Source organism: Halichoeres trimaculatus, unplaced genomic scaffold (assembly GCF_033239565.1).
Source record: "Halichoeres trimaculatus isolate MK-OKI-2021-1 unplaced genomic scaffold, fHalTri1.1 fHalTri1_scaffold_9, whole genome shotgun sequence".
Taxonomy (NCBI): Eukaryota; Metazoa; Chordata; class Actinopteri; order Labriformes; family Labridae; genus Halichoeres; species Halichoeres trimaculatus.
Window position 1 is genome coordinate 32,826,423 of NW_027437188.1, and position 17,449 is coordinate 32,843,871.

General features: G+C 40.0%; 1 protein-coding gene across 1 annotated transcript in view; it reads left to right on the forward strand.

Annotated features, from left to right (window-relative positions):
- tyw1 (tRNA-yW synthesizing protein 1 homolog (S. cerevisiae)) overlaps window positions 1–17,449 on the forward strand; it is an 88,494-nt gene that overhangs the window by 37,564 nt on the left and 33,481 nt on the right. The window contains exons 12-13 of the mRNA XM_074680378.1: window positions 4,670–4,847; window positions 11,375–11,510. Coding sequence (XP_074536479.1) covers window positions 4,670–4,847; window positions 11,375–11,510 — 314 coding nt within the window. The remainder of the gene's footprint in view (window positions 1–4,669; window positions 4,848–11,374; window positions 11,511–17,449) is intronic.

Below are 17,449 nucleotides of genomic sequence, written 5' to 3' on the forward strand. Positions count from 1 at the left end.
TTAATTCCAAAACAAAAACACACTCAAAGCTAAAAGTAATTTACGACAGTGTGCGGAGACTCTGGGCCACAAGGTGGCGAGGGAGTGCAGTTAAAACAGATCTTTCTCACAGCATCTTTAATAAGTATTGTCATAACTTGGCTTTTATCCCCTCAAAATGCCGGCCCATGTGATCTGGATCAGCGGCTCTGATCAAAAGTGAGACAAGAAGAGAAAGGCAGAGGTTGTCCCAGTATGATTTACTCGGTGAAGATTAATTCTGCTTTATCTCACTGTGCAGCACATTTATCAGTCTCCAGTCTTTAAATGTACAGCACCATTTCACAGCTAAAGTTATCTCAAGATGCTTTACAAAAAGAACAGATGTAGACTGTTCCCTCTGTTACATTATTAACAAAGACCCAGCATTAAAAGAAAACATCAAACATCAAATTCAGTCCCAACTTACATTTACATACCAGGAAGAAATTTGGTAATGTTCTAACTTCTGCTGCTAAGTTGCTGCATGAATAAAATATCCTGCTCTGTGATTCTTTTAGCCACAACAGCACAGGACTTTTAATTTTTCAGAAGTACTCAGTCTAGTCATGCATACTGTATCCCTGCTCTGCATTCTTACTTTCAGTTTGTCTGTTTTTAATTCGACCATGGGTGAATCCAGCAAGCACCGAGATTGATTTAGTTTTGTTTTACTTTTTGTTCTTGACCTAAGATAAGTTTTAATTAGTTTTTAAAGTGGGTTTCTTGTTTAGTTTAGGTTTTATGTTTTAAAAAATGTCTAACTTTAGTTTAGTTTTAATTAGTAAAAGTTTTATATGTTTCAGTTTGTGTGAAGTTATCAGGAGTGAGATTCAAAAGTGTTAAAAAAATAATTGTGTAGTGAAAATTGTAGGCATCATACCATTTTTAAAAATATATTCACCAAAGATGAGATAAAAGTCTCAAACCAGCAAGGCTGGCGGCCGTCAGTTTTACAAGTTTGATTTGCTCTTCTACGTCTGGGTCCTTCAAGATGTGTGCGGTGAAATGTTGGAGTTCATAAACTGCTTTAAGAGTAATTCATCGAGATACTGGGGCATTGCTGCGGCACTTGTTCCTCAAAGCAGCTTTCATATTACTGATTTTATTATTGAGGTTTTCTACTTTGCGCTCAGAAACACCACACACATTTACTCTAAGATCCCCAAACTTTCTCTTTCTCTTTGTTTACCTGATTAACTCACTGATAACAGCTGTTTGTGTATTCTTGTAATAAAATCTCAATTTCTTCTTCTAAAAAATGTTTATCTTGGTCTTTTCTCAGTCACACTGTTACCAATTGCCAGGTTTATTGCTGTTTATGAGTGGTAGACATGCGCATTTCGAGTTTGTTTGATGGGGTTTTCCAGGAGATTCCCCTTAATTATAACATAATCTGCACCTGAGTCTCTTTCATGGTGTAATTAGTTAATTGGACGATATTTTGCAGACGTGCATGCAGCTAACGCTGCAGCTAAACAGGCCATTTAATAACATAACGTTGTTTAATAGCAGGACATATACGGGCCCAGATTATTACCTCAGCCAAGGAGGTTATGTTTTTGGAGAGTTTGTCTGTCCGTCTGTGAACAACATAACTCAAAAACTAATGGGATAAGGAAGAAGTGATTAAATTCTGGAGGTGATCTGGCTCACTATCTAGATCCAGGATTTTTTTAAAGGATTCTTTATCATTGTGAGATAGGGCTGTTTGCACCATATGTGTATATAACTCCACGATAAATGGTCAGATTGCTTTGCAAAACAGTACAAGACAAGGTCACCATAATTTCTAAAAGATGTAAAAGTACGATCCAGATCCTGGCAATATTCTGGATACTAAAATATGAAATATGAAATATCGTACAAACCTGCAACTAACACCTAATTGTAGCAGACAATCTGCTGAAAGGGAGTATAACATTAAAGTAGGACTAAAGTGTTGGTGACAATCAGAATATGCTTGGTGGAGGTCTGCGCTCTCTGAGTGCTTTTCTAGTTCGCATGGCAACCATCATCCTCTAATGCTAGCTGCTGTTTCATGATTGCTTGAAGTCATCAAATATTCTGCTGTGTGAATACGATGAGTGAGGGAGAAACCGTTTCTCTGTGACTTAATGTTTGCTGAACTACAGATAATGAAGGTCAGGTCTAGAGGACACAGGCTGTCTTTGATAATACGTGTCTCCCCTTGAATCATTTCTGAAGCTTTTAATTCAGAGTCCACTATTTCTCAACTTGTAATAAAGCCTCATGTCCTTGAGGATACACTTAATTCCTATCTGAGCGATCCTCTTCAGAGCGATAGTCCTCCCCTCAAAGGATCTCAGGGGACGGAGGATGTAATGGAATTTTACATTAGTTATACCGTATGATATGGATATAGTTTTAATGAGGCTGCACACTCTTGACCTTACACACACACGCTTCCTCCTCCTCAGCTCAGAGTCAAGCGGTGTTTCTCCTGTGGGATGCTTTGTTGTTTGATCTGCGAGCAGCTGTTGTGAGATGTGCTGTGTCCTCGACAGGTCGCGCAGTAACAGTTGCTTTTTGTCGTAAAAGTGCCGCTAACTTATCAATAATTCATATAAGGTTTTTAAAGTGTTTGGAGGCAGCAGTCCAGGTTTTGTGTAGTTAACATTCACGGCACGTACTCTTAAATTAAATGGCATCTGCTGGAGTTACAGCAATATTACATTAAATCCCCATGACAGCGTATGAAACTTTCCCTCTAAGCTTTTCCCGTTTGTTTACTCCCTGCCTCCATCACAGTCTTGGCTTGTCACACAGCTTCTAATGCTTTACTCTGTCAGCAGGAAGCAGACTTTACCTTACATATCCTCTAAATCTACCTCTAAACCCAGAAAGCTGTGTGATCAGATCACTGCTGATTAAGTCTACGTTTACAAATAAACCGTGCATCGTATCCTCTGAGCCTTTCTCTGAATTGATATAATTCTCATCCTCCCGTCTGTACAACATTACTTTTTCTGTCAATTCTATTTCTTTAATGACCCAGCGCCTCCTCAGTTGGATAATATCCCCCTTTTGTGAAACTATAACTAATAGAAACTGAGACTTGATGGCTCTTTCTCAAATTATTTTATCAGGTCAGGAAATCAATCCAATTAAAAGCAACATTTGATGCCGATGGCTGAGCTTCATCAGGAGTTTAAGACGCCGTTTAAACCTTTAATCAAAATGAGTTTTTGTCTTATATTTGATTTAGTAATCTTAAAGTTTTACAGCAACAGTCAATTAAATTTTACAGCATTTCCCTCTCATTCGCCTCATCCCCCTCACCTTATGCTGAGCACATTTCTAAAGCCCCGTGTGGTTTTTAATGGAGACACAGAAGAGACAGTCAGAAGAGGTGGAGTGGACTTGTACTCTTTCTTCTTCTCTCGGCTCCTGTCTCCTTCACTTCTCTAGAAACCCTGCTCCTTGTAGTTAGGACACAGATCACAAACCTTTCTGTGTCCAGTCCAATCACCTGTCATCTCCTCAACATTCATTTCTTTTCTCTCATCTCTTTTTACCTTTTCCCTGTACTTGTTTCATGTTACTTGCCTCCTCTGCAGTCCTCTGTCTTCTCTTCACCTCCTCCCTCTCATCCTCTCCCCTTTCCTTTCCATTCTTCTCCTTTTCTTTCCTGTCTTCTCTTCTCTTCTCTTCTCTTCTCTTCTCTTCTCTTCTCTTCTCTTCTCTTCTCTTCTCTTCTCTTCTCTTCTCTCTACTTTCCTATTCTGCATCTCTCTTCACATCCCCTCTCCCATCTTACGTCTTTCCTTTCCTTTCCTTTCCTTTCCTTCTCTTGCCTTCTCTGTCCCAGTGCCTCCTCTCATCTCCCCCATTTCTTATATTTACTTCTTTTTTTCCTTTCCTTTCCTTTCCTTTCCTTTCCTTTCCTTTCCTTTCCTTTCCTTTCCTTTCCTTTCCTTTCCTTTCCTTTCCTTTCCTTTCCTCTCCTCTCCTCTCCTCTCCTCTCCTTTCCTTTCCTTTCCTTTCCTTTCCCAGTGCCTCCTTCCCTCTCCTCTCATTTTGACATCTCTCCTCTCCTCTCCTCTCCTCTCCTCTCCTCTCCTCTCCTCTCCTCTCCTCTCCTCTCCTCTCCTCTCCTCTCCTCTCCTCTCCTCTCCTCTCCTCTCCTCTCCTATTTCTTATCTTTCCTTTCCTATCCTTTCCTTCCTTTTCCTTTCCTTTTTTTCCTTTCCCTTTCTCTTGTCGTCTTTTTTTCAGTGCCTACTTTCCTCTCCCCTCATTCTGACATCTCCCCTTCCTCTCAATTCTTTTCTCTTATCACTTTGTCTCCCTTCTCTACTTCTCTTCTTTTCTCTTATTCCCCATGTTCCTTTCCCTCCTCCCCCTCTCCTCTACCTTCCTTTCTTGTTCCTCATCTTTCCTTCTCTCTCTCGTCGTCTTCTCATCCCTCCTCTTCTTCAGTCTATCAATGTTTGCTTTCACACTTGAGACCCTCTGTCTTTGTTTCACTTGGTGGACATTGATTGAGTCCAAACCTCTCTTGAGTTCTGTCCTATTCCCTGGATTCCTTCCACTCTCCTCTCCTCTCTTGAGGTTTTGCTTTCACAAACGAGACCCCCTTTCTTTATCTCTGGCAGTCATTGATTGAGTCTGAACCTCCCCCCCTCAGGTGTCCCAGGAGTGAAGCCCGAGCGCTATGAGGAGGGTTTGAAAGTGAAGCACTGCGCCCTTTCCCTGGTGGGAGAGCCAATCATGTATCCAGAAATCAACACCTTCCTCCGCCTCCTCCACTCCCACAACATTTCCAGCTTCCTGGTCACCAATGCTCAGTTCCCAGAGGAAATCAGGTAAGGCCAAGTCAAACACACACTACACACACTCTTTATTTGTTTATGCTTCCAAAATATCCTTCACAGCCAATCTATTTGGAGCTGTAACTTTATTTTTAGTGAATGTTGTACTCCCTGCCTTGGCAGGCTGGTTTTTAAAGTCTGTGAGGTAATTTGGGATAAGAGACGGCATTTCCCTCTTCTCAGTCTTGTCCATACATGTCTTCTTTTTATTTTGTTGGTGTCTCTCCACACAGAATGGCACAAATTGCCAAAGCAGCAAGTTTGTTTTTGTTGAGCATCTTCAGTGTGTGTCTCCCACTTCTGGGTTCCTCCTCTTCTTCTATCTTTTTGTGATGTTGCAGATATATTGACCCACAATTATTGAGAATAGATGATATTATTAACAAAGTTACTTTAAAACCAAATTAACCACTAATGTAAAGATAATATATCATAACAATACAATACAATTTTGATTTCTCATGAGGATTTTTTAGTATTGTAATTGTAATATCAATAACTTTCAAATGTCCTTAAAAGAATAGACAAAAAAAAATTGTGAGTGAAGTCAGGGTGAAGGCTCTGCTTCTGCAGGTGGAGTTTCTTTCCAAGCTGGGAAAACTGGGTTGGGTGGTTGTGTTTTAGGTGGGCATGCAAGTTTGTCGTGTTGCCTTTTTTTGTTGCTGCACACTGGCTAGTCTGTGTTGATCCAATCCAACTTCATTTGTTAGGGACTTTATCGGATACCTTTGACCAAAGTGCTATACAGAGAAATTAAATAATTGAAATTAAATTAAATTAATTGAAATTAAATTAAATTAAATTAAATTAAATTAAAGTAAATTAAATACTTTAGTATCCAGAATATTGGCTAGTCTGATGCTAGCCTGATGCTAGCAGCCCTGCCTTCCTCAGAGACTAAGATTTTGGATGACTGACAAAAGGGTTCACTCCGTTCATCCCCCCTGTGGAACTGTTACGACCATAGACTGTATATAACTACTTCTTATTACTACTGAAAACAAAACTTTTCAGAAAAAAAGAGGACTTGAATACAAGTCAGCCAAATGATATCTTCAAATCACCTCAACAATGGGACCTAGGAAACATTTCTACCAGGTGTATTAATTTTTTAAAGTTTGACCACAGCCCATCTGGAATGACTGGGGAGATGGATTTTTTAACCTATACTGCAGCCAGCCACCAGGGGGAGCAGTTAGTGGCGACCTCACTTGAAGGCAAACAATATGACATCTATTTTTGACCTCTCCTGTCCACTCAACACAGAAAAGAAAAAACAGAATCAAGTTTGCGGTCTGTAAACCAAAATGTAATTGCTTTCTTGCATTTTTTTTTATTTTACCTGGGTTACCTCAGAGAAAGTCACTAAAAGAATAAATAAACTAACAGAAATACTTTGATAAATCATAAACCTTACCTAAATATGTAACAAAAGAAACATACAAACCTAGTTCAGGACAGAAGATTCCAGCTCCCAAATGGCATAAAAGAAGGAGGATACTGAGTCTGACATGGTGAGTAAGCATTTGTTGAGGTGAAGAATAGAGAAAGTATGTCTGAAATATTCACACAGAAGTGGAGTGCTGCAGTTACTCCACTGAAGCTTTTACTACAAAGTTTAAGAAGAAGTTGCCAAAAAATGCCACAACTGTTTTTGTGCTGTCTGTGAGTTACTGAAAATCAAAGCCCAGCTACAAGAGTTCAGGTCGCTCAATTTTGTAACCATTTTTCTTTGGCAGAGGAGTTCATTGAACCGGTTCCCACAGGCACAGCCCCAAACCTGATGCACAGACAGTAACTCAATGAAAAATTCATAAAAGACAATACGACCTCAGACGGCTCTGAATGCACAGGACTGTACTGTTCAATCTCTTTCTCTGCCTTCCTCACACACACACACACACACACACACACACACACCTTTCTTTACTCTGTATTCAGAATAAAGGAGCATTGCAGCATCAACATGTAGTTTCATGAGTGAGGAGAAAACACACTGAGCTGACATCATTATTCAGCCTCTCCTCAGCACTCTGCGGCTGAACGCTCCTCTCTGACACGTCTTTGTGTGAGGAGATAAAGGAAAAAGCTTTCTCCCATCACATGTTCAGCACACGGTATGAAGTGGTAAGAGGAGCTTCAGAAATCCTTTTCAACAACACGGTCATGCTCTGAAGAAAGCAGCAGCTGTAGGTTAAACTTCAAAGGCTTCCTGATACACCTGATGTTTGTTTAAAGTCGATCAGAATTAAGTTTCGTTTTTTCAAAATCTTGGATAAAAAAAAGGGACAAACACATAAGAGCTGATCCCAGAAAAGTTTCCAGTGCCCTGAATGTGACCAAATGTTTGCACAGGTTTGTAAGAATGAAATCTGTTTGCAGCTTTCAGTGCCCGTCATGCAAACGTTCATTTTCTGAGATTGCTTTCCTCATTTCCTGAAGCTGTGTTGGCAGCTCCTGAGCACTTAGATCGTTTCTGACTCATAGGCTTTCACAGACACACCCACACCTTAATGTCAAGGTCATTTTTATAAGTTAAAGTCCTCACAAGGAAAAAGCTGCTTTCAGAAGGTGTGTCTGCTACAAGGTGGAAGTGATGGCTTAGAGCTGGGCAAGATAGCAGCTCATCATAAAACAGTTAAACACAAAACACAAAACAATGACTAAAGCAGATCACCAGATCCAGTGTAACATCAGAAAAAATCAACCAACAAAGCATTTACAGCCTGATGCATTGTCTTCCAACATTTTTAGTCTACTTTCAAAGAAAGGATGCAAAGAGACCTCCTCCCTCAAGCCCGGCATCTCCTGCAGCAGGTTTCATGTTTCAGGAGATACATTTCTAAAACTCTCCTGTCTGCTCACAGCAGGTGAAGTTCTTCCAATGTGGCGTTGGTGTCTGATGTTAGCTCTGTTAGCCATGTCAGTGAGTAGCATGATGCTACCCTGCCCTCTGGTATTCCCTCCGTTGCTGGGTTAGCACAGCTAGCTCGTCCATCTTATTGGAGATAGATCTTACGTTCCCAATAACGATGGATGGAAGGACAGGTCGATTTCGTCACTTCTCAGCTCACACCTGAGAACCAGCACGTCATCCTCACCTTCTTCTCCTCACCTTGTGGGGAAACATCAGGCCTTGCACCGGTTAGCATTGACATGCTACAGGCTGCTAACAGCTGATTTCACATGTAAACAATGCAGCCATGGTTACATGTAGGATCTCCAGACAAACACAGGAGCAAAAATAGTAAAAATATCACTGAAGACAAAACCAGTTTGGTGTCCACGGCCAACAAATGAACCATACAAAGTGATGATCCACTCCAAATGCAAAGAAGAAAATGAAGAATAGCTTGGTAAATGAGGACATGCTAATGACTTTGTCTTCGCATAAACAACAAACTCTACTTTTCTTTATGTTTTTGCAATCATGGATGAAATATGCAATTGGGAATAGTTTTTTGGGATCTTAAAGACATTTCCTAACTCCTATCATCAATGTTCAAAACCCCAGAGGGTCTTAATACTGACTTTGTGAACCAATGTATTAAGGTGTATCTTTTTTAAAACTAGAAAAATGATAACGACACGTTTTGTAAATAGTTCAAGTCAAAAATAAAAATGATACTTAAACACTGTCTCAGAATATGAAAGCAGGAGGAGGGACCTGATCTGAAGGTTTGTGGATGTTCAGTTGAAATAAAACAGTAAGTCTTCATATTGAGATGTGTCTCTTGGTTTCTGTCACTCCTAATACCCGTTGACCACAAATCCTGAAGCTTTGCAGCTTGTCACACAGACACACTCTGACTCTGACATCCCTAACTGTGACAGTCTGGCTTAAAATACGATTGCGCGGATTTAAAGCAAGGACAGCAGCTGTCAGCCATTTTTCCCCTCCGAGATGAGCAAATGCAGTCTGAGTCTCTTGTCTGAGAATTTTCTGTCGAGTCACCAGAATTAGAAGGAGCTGACTTTGGTTTTATTGGACAAAAACAATCCTGATGATTTATGTCTTTGCATTGTTGCTTCTCTTGCACAACAAATTAATTCATCTCCCATTAAAGACACATAAAAGGGTCATTCTGTTGTGTTTTCCCCTCTGTTGTCTGGGTCTGTTTACTATTCTGGTGCATTCTCCTGCTCTTACAGATTGTGCCAGAGGGCAGCTTCCAGCAGATACGTTAATGTCTTTCCTGATTTATTATTGATGAGGAGCACTTCTTGTTTTATACGGCGTCTTCCTTCTCCACCCCCACGATTAGAAAACACCAGTCGACTGATTTGTTGCATTTGGCACCATGAGACAAAGTGTTTGATTTCATCTTGTGCCGTGCACGTGTTCAAGTCGATCTGGATCAGGAAGCTATAGCAGATCTGTAATCATGACTAATGGAAACAGGCCTGCTTCACAGCGAGGTGACAGAAACGGAAATGTTTTAACACCAGAGAAAGGTTTGATGACTCTAAGGGAGGTGAAAGTTCTCTAATCTTTATTCATTTGTGTTTCTTTTTGATTCTCAATGAGTGGATGAGCTTAAATTTCCTCCAGTTAAACAAAGATAAAAGTGAAGTTGTTGTTTTTGGAGCTGGATCAGAGAGACTTCAAGTCCAGATCCAGATGTTAAAGTTAAAAACCACTGACCACAAAACAAAAAAATTGAGACAGGGATGATAGTTGTTTTAAGTTAAATATTGAAAAAATAAGTAATTCTCATTAACATTCCTTTAACATCATAAAACATTTTCCAGTAAAATATAAACAAACTGTTAACATATTATCATCATGATATGTCTTAAGACATAATTAAACAAATTTCATTTGTCTTTAGATGTCTCAAACCCTTTAACTTCCACTGTTTTTATCCCTTTAACTTTCACTTTTTAAATGGGAGGGATATAAAGTCTATTTCATTTGCAACGTTCCATAAAAAAAAGAAAAAAAAACTTAGAAAAAGTTATATTTGCATTTTTTTATATATTTTTGTAGCTCTGAGATCAGAAACAATGCAAAAAAAAAAAATCAGAAAAATTATTTCAAGCAGTAGAAACAACACAATCAGATTCAACATATATTCACAGATCCCGATACAGTGACTCCAAAAATGCTCTACCAAATAGTTGAGTGACAAATTAAAGGGTTAAGACATCTTAAGACACTCAATAGCCGCGTTTCCACCAAGCAGACCTGTTCGGTTTATCTCGGTACGGGGTACATTTTGTGGTGTTTCCACTGACTTATCCCGGGACAGATCCCCAAATAAATGGGACGAGCCGTCCCACTTTTTGGGACCCTTTTGCATGGGTGCCAGACTGAACCGATCAGCTCTCCGAAGGTGGAGCTACAGCACTGCAGACTGTTGATTGGTCAAAAGAATCGTCACTTACCCCGACATGAGCTGTATTTCTCCTGGCGGCTCACAGTCTTCTCTGAAACAAAGCTTGATTGTTCTTTGTATCAAAGAGCTACATGCCAATCACAGAGAGGATGAAATGCTGCATGTCTTCAATCTGTGCTCTTTGTTTACTGTGTTGCGTTTTTCTTCTTCGTTGGATTTATTAGCGGGGTAAACTGTGTCGCGCTGCTACTGCGTCACAGTATTAACAGCTGTGGCTTTCCGCATCTGGCTTACACGCTGCCTACCACGAGAGGGCACAGTTTGCTGTGGAAACACAAACAGGATCAGACTTAACTGTACCAAACCGTGCTAAACCGTACTGAACTGAACCGGACTGCTTGGTGGAAATGTCTTAAAGACACAAAAACCTGTCTAGGTTCACCCCATGTCATGTCTTAATACATGTGTGGCGTCTTCAAATTTGTGTCTTAAGACGTTTTGAGACACTTTGGTGGCTGGGTATGTAATGTGTCAGCAGGACCTGGAAAAACTGGTCCATGCTTTTTTTTATCTTCAGTAGACTTGGTAGCTGTACCAGCGTCTTTACAGGTCTCCCTAAAATACTAGCTCAGAACGCTGCTTCAAGAAAGTGGATCACATCAGTCCAGTTCCAGTCCAGTCCAGGATTTAAGCCCTTTGCACACCAGACGCATATTTTTCATGCGAGTATTTTGCATGTTTTTTATTTTTCAAACCCTCTGTTTTTCAATGCAAGCGTTCACACCAGCAATGTTTTTTCACTGAGCGAAATTGCAGGTTTTATTTTTTCAGACCAAGGTCGATTTTTCCAAAGTTTCACTTGCAACGAGTACACATCCGACCAATCAAAATCCTTGTTGTTGAAAACTCACATACCAAAACATTCATTCATTGTGATCGTGTCCCAGCACCCAATTCTTTACGACAAAAGACATAAAAACTACAAAGACATCGTTTGGAGGAGTGCTGTGCTTTTATTTTGTTTTATTGTATTTTATCTGTTTTAATTGTTTTATTTTAATATTTTTTGTTGATTTGTATCTCTAAAGCACTTTGAATTGCCTTGCTGGAATGTGCTGTATAAACAAACTTGCCTTTCTGCTCTCATCATTTCTTCTGCTCTGTGTTTCCCGTCTCTAACAGGAGCCTGGTGCCAGTTACCCAGCTCTATGTCAGTGTGGACGCTAGCACCAAAGACAGCCTGAAGAAGATTGACAGGCCACTCTTCAAAGACTTCTGGCCCCGCTTCCTGGACAGCCTCAGAGCTCTGGGAGAAAAGGTGAGCTGGGCCTGGGTCTGTTTCCAGTGTTTCTAACACTGAGGGGCAGCAATAGGACTTTTCTCTCTGGTCTTCTCCAGATTAATGCTCTGTGATGTCGGCATGGTTTCTGTCAGTAAATGTAAATTTTTTATAGTTTTGAAGTTTGAGTTAACTTTTGGTTTGATTCAAGTAACAGTTCATTATGTACCATCAGTTGGCTCTGACGAGGAACAAAGAGAAAAACAAATTTTGAGTTCACCGTACACATCTTTAATGCAAGAGATTTCACTTATGGACAATGACAGTTTTTCGCGTGATCCGTGCAAAATGTTCAGGCCTGACACTCCCTTTGTTTGAAGCTTTATGTGTTTAATGCTTACGTGCTTCTTCCTAACTTGTAAGTGATCCTGAAATAGTCTTACTTTTCTCACTTTTTGTGTTTGCCTGCTCATAATACACAACTACACTTGGGATAACTTCTGATCTAAATTGGATTTCTCAGTAACTGAGAAAGTAGTTTGAGGAAAACAATTCGCCAGCTGGAAAGTTTAGTGGTATGAAGTAGGATCTGTCATTTTTCTTTTTCTGAAAATGATTTCTTGGAGTAATTTAATTTTCTTTGGAGTAATGGTGGACACTGGAGCTGGACTGTCAGAGCAGAAGAAATCTTGACAGGACAGTCTTGATGCATTACCTTGTCACTTTGCATCCTGGGAAAAGTTGTCTTGAACAATGAAAACTGTTAAGAAGAAAATCTCCTCTCCAAAACATAGAGTCACTTTTTTGCAACAGTGGATGCTGGTGCTTATGGGAAGTGGAGTCTTAATCCTGGAAAAATATTATAGATTCATTCCAAAGGTGTCACTGCAATTAACACCAAATGGAAAGTCCTCATGCAGCCTTTAAGTGATAAAAATATGAAATCTTATTCTGAATTATCCCTTGAGTAATGATTATTAGGAATGGGTACCTTACACATTCGAAACGATACAGTACCTGGAAATCAACGGTACCAATTTTTGGTACTCTTTTTGTGTACATGTGGTGATAAATATTAAAATAATAAATTGATAATAAATATTAATTCCAATAATAAAAATCTCAAAGTTTTTCAATTTAGTATATTGATTCTTCAATGTATAAACTTGCAATGCTGTGTTCATGTCCAACATGGAAAATTGGCTACACTTCCACTCCCTCACAGTCACAAGGATGCGTTTAGGAACCAAAACGTGGTACCTTTTGATTTTATCTGAACCAGTACCTGGTACTACATGCAGAATTCAGTTGGCTCCTGTATAAGAACTAGGGATGGGTACCTTTCACATTTGAAATGATACGGCACCAAAGCCCGGTTCCAGGGAATCGGTATCGGTATTCAATGGCACCAATTTTCGGTACTTTTTGTGTTTTTGTGGTAAAAAAATATAAATTTTTTTAATTATAAAATGTTTTTTTTTTTAATTTAACATATTTATTCTTCAAACTTTAAAATACTGTGCTCATTGCCTACTATTCCACTCTCTCACAGTCACAGTCACAAGGATGCATTTAGGTACCTTAACATGGTACCTTCTGATTTTAAGTGAATCGGTGCCCTGTACTTTTGGTACTTACAAAAGTGCCTTATTCGGTACCCATCCCTAGTTAGTATTGTTAGATAAATCAAATTGTAATACATGTTAACCCATTTTCAGTCTAAATATTCTACAAATAAAGCACCAGAGGAAGTTTTAGACCAGTGACAAACAACCTTCCTTGTAACGGTCAGTTTTGGTGTGAGTCTCTTTAAATCCAAATGAGCTTCTTGTAGCCCCGCCCCTTTCTTCTGGGTGGTGTCCCAACGTGAATGTAGCATTGTGCTACTATAGAAAGACAAAAAGACATTTCTGAATTGTCAGTCATTCAGTTTGTCTCATCTTTACTCTGATTTTAAACCTATAAAAGTTTCTGATTCGGTACCCATCCCTAATGATTACAGTAACTGTTCTGTGAGGGAGTCAACTTTAACCTTCCCACAATCCCCTTCCATAGTTCCTGAAAACAGAGCATAGCCCCAAACAGACAAATATTTCCCCAACAAAAGTTCCCTTCTTAAGAAAACTGTGAATAAAGCTACTGTTGTGGTGATTTCTCACAAAACAATTTCTTATCTCCGACTCGGGATCAGATTGTCTTCCATCGTCTGCAGAGTCATTTTCTTAGGTCCAAAGTGGATCCGAGCAGCAGATAAACGCTGCCTGATTAACTCCTCACAGAGAGCACAGATCGAGATGCTTTGGGCTCCAGCCTTTCCCCGTCACCAGTCGACCTCATGAGCATGTTGTTGGACTGTGGGAGGAAGCTGGAATGAATGGGTGTAATAGAGGCTCTTATTATAGAGGTGACAGCTCTTACCACACCACGGTGCAGCCCACAGATTGAGATGTCTTCTCCGTCTGCCAATTTCTAATGCAGAAGCTAAGGTGCCAGCAAATGTCAGAGATCTCTGAAAACCCTCAACACTCCCTTGAAGTCGAGAAGGGCAGAAATTTATTGATTCCTGGAACTTTTAACAGCAGCTTATCAGAGTTGATACGCCACCCTGTCTACCTTCAGAGGTGTACATTTCTATTAAGCGTTACCCTTATAGCAGTCTAAAAAAGTGCATCCAATAACCTTATGTGCCTTTTCATCATTGGAGAGCAGAGGAAGTCCATTATCACTGCCCGCATCGAGCCATCAGGCCGCTCGTGTAAATCGATTCTATCAGGGAGTGTTCCCTAAAAAGCCAAAGCAGAAAAAAAAAGTGCTTCGGTGTTATTAGGGAACAACCTTGAGAAAGATGTGAAGTGTTTTAAAGGAGCCTCATTCATTACTCGTCCTCTTCCTGGTGTTTACTGCTTTAACAGACAACAGACAAATTCATTATCACCCAGCTTGAGGTGTTTTTAACTACACAGCCTGAGCTGGATCATTGCTCTCTGATTGCTTCTCGATCACCATTATCACCGCAGGTCGATGAGTAGGATCAGTGTAAGGTGTCTGTAGGAGAGCGCCAACCGCAGGATCGTCATGGCATCAGATACATCAATAATCTTACAGTATGTGTATGCTTGTTGGGAAGATGCTGTGCAGAGTCTGCTCATAGCTCCACCCCTGACAGGCCTCCTGAGGGCTGGCTAATCAGAGCCGAGGGGGGTTTGTGGAGCAGGGAGCCTTAAAGAGACAGCAGCTAAAATAAAAGCCTGAAAGAAAGTTTTTCTAAACGCCAGTGAGAGAAAAATAAGGATTATTTGAGCTGTTAACTGTGTAAATCTCCTGAAGGGCTACCAAAGTGTCAGTATGAAGCCTAAGGGTGGGCGTTGATAAGATTTTATTGATACCAATGCCCTTTTGATTCTACTTATCGATTCAATTCTTTATAGATTCTCTTATTTTTTTTATTCATTTAACCTTTATTGAACCAACTTGGTCCCATTGAGATTGAAAACCTCTTTTCCAAAAAACTGATTGTTCAAAAAACTGAGCTAAAAAACACAGACATCTTATCAATTCCTCTTGTGATTTTTTTCTGTACAAAAAGTAGCTTTATAGGTTTTCTGTGTCAACAACATTAAATTGAGTTTATAAGTAAATAAATATGTAATTGGCCACTGGACCTGGATATATCTGGGCGTAAATATACAGAAATAAGTACACATCATGTGACATTGATGTACTGTTTTGTTATATATTGTAGACTCAAGTAGGCCATCTAGCGTCTCAAAGTAGTTTTAGCAGTCATTTAAGTTGTTTGGAACCTTGCCATTGTTACGAAGCCAGCCATGATCCCGTACATAACTTTTCTTTCATTTGGAGTTTTCAGTATTTTTTTTTTTTACAAAGAGTAACTGTGATATGTTTCTGTGATGACAATTGAAATTCTATTCTAAAGCCTAAGTTATACAGATGTATGCTAACCGCGAATATTTCAAAGCGATTTCCCATATACGTTAGCATCAAGCTTGCGCTATTTTTTATTTTATTTTTTTTATAAATAAAAAGATTTGTACCAAGTGAAGTTTATTGAATAAGAATCTCTCGTGAGGGAGTAATGTACATTTCTTTGTGTGTTCAGCTGAAAAAAAGCTGAAAATCCTAAAACAGAGTTTTCTAGGGAAATGTTACTATCTGCTAAGCTTAGGATGCGGTCACGCTGGCCATCCAAACTGTCTAGTAGGGCTGGACAATTAATCGGATTTTAATCGTAATTTCAATTTTGCCATCTGACAATCATAAAAACAATATAATCGCAGAAAAACAATTAATATGCCACACAGTGTAGATATATGCAAGTTCCTGTGCTTCATAGCTCTTCTGTGTTCCATGTGCAGACACAGCGAGTGTGTGTGACTTATGTGTATCAATAATACTGTATGTGCCACTTGCTGGTTCTTTAAAGTTGTGTTTAAATCAGTGCTGAAGATTTTGAATAAATGAATAATTGTGTATATTAATTGTGATTTCAATAACACTTAAAATAATCGGGATTCTTATTTTTACCATAATCGCCCATTCCTACTGTGCAGTGCTTAAGCATGATGGCCCCATGCAGCTCTGTTTCCCAGCTGTAGAGTACGCCCAGTGGTCACACTACTCCAATATGAACCAGACTTTAGCGGGTATCACACAGGCGCATGGCCTGCTGCATCATCGTGAAGCGTCTGTTGACATGAAGCGCAATCTCATCAGAGTCACACAATGAGACACAGAGAGCGCTGCTACAACTTTAGAGACTTTTAGACTGATGGTAAATCGTTTTGGCCTGACACGGCCCTCTAACACCCCCGCTTTGTTTAAAATGATTTTAGAGAGATACGCTCGCGGAGATGAAACGTCATGGATCATGTACGCGTGCTTGTGCTCGTGTATGAAGTAAACCGTGATGAAGCCCACCTCTCCAAAGCGTGCCCAAACAGAGAAGTGAATCAATCTCAAACTAGGCATGGTTGCGCTCACACTGGCCATTCAAAACATGCTCTAGGGCTGAAGCGTACTTAAGCACAGCACGGTTTGCCAGTGTGACCGCGTCCTAAGATAGCTGCGGCAGACCAGTTGACGTAAGGTCCGACAGCTATGACATAGTGTAAAGAATCGATAAGCGAATTGTGAAGCACAAAGACTAACGATACTGATGGATTTAAACATTTCTTAGTGATCTTAACAGGAACTGGGTTTCCACTCCCATCCTTAAAGCCCAAGCGGCAACCTCAGGTTTAAGAATATGAGACAATGCTGAAGTGCTAAAATCTGCTACTGTATGGCCGGGATAGCTGATGTGCTTCATTTTCCGTTTTAGAAACAGACAGGTGACGTCAAGGAGACTACGTCCATGTTTATACAGTCTATGCCAAAGCCTAAAGTTTGGTTAATGCTTGATGTGTCTGCAAGGTCTGCACAAATGACGTTATTTTTGCAGCCTTGCCCCTTCACGTGGGCCTTTTCAAGTAAAAAATGACTATGTTGCACACATATGAAATTTTCTTACCACTGCACGGAGACACGTGGACAAATAGGAGCTCCTAGAGTCAGAAGTAGAAAAATACTGGCATTTATATCATTCATCAGTAGATGTGTGTTTGCGATACACCGCCCCCCTGCTGTTTGGGACTGGACACTGCGTGGAGTATTAAAGTATAAAGCCACACGCGTTTTCTCATGCTGATCCCCGGCGTCTCATTTCTGTGCATCACATTTGTGCAGAAAGCATAACCTAGTCTTAAGTAATGCTCAATACCTCTTCCTTGAGCATTGCTCAGATATTTTTCCCTGAATGTGTTGACTCCACACGTTTAGGACATGTGCTCTCTAGTCTGGTTATATGGTGTTTTCTTTATTTAGCTTCCGATTTTCCAAAAATACTCTCCCTTTTCTGCCCCGTGTCCCTGCTTCAGCTCCAGATTCCTAAGTCTCCATTTCACGGTGGGCTCTGTCTC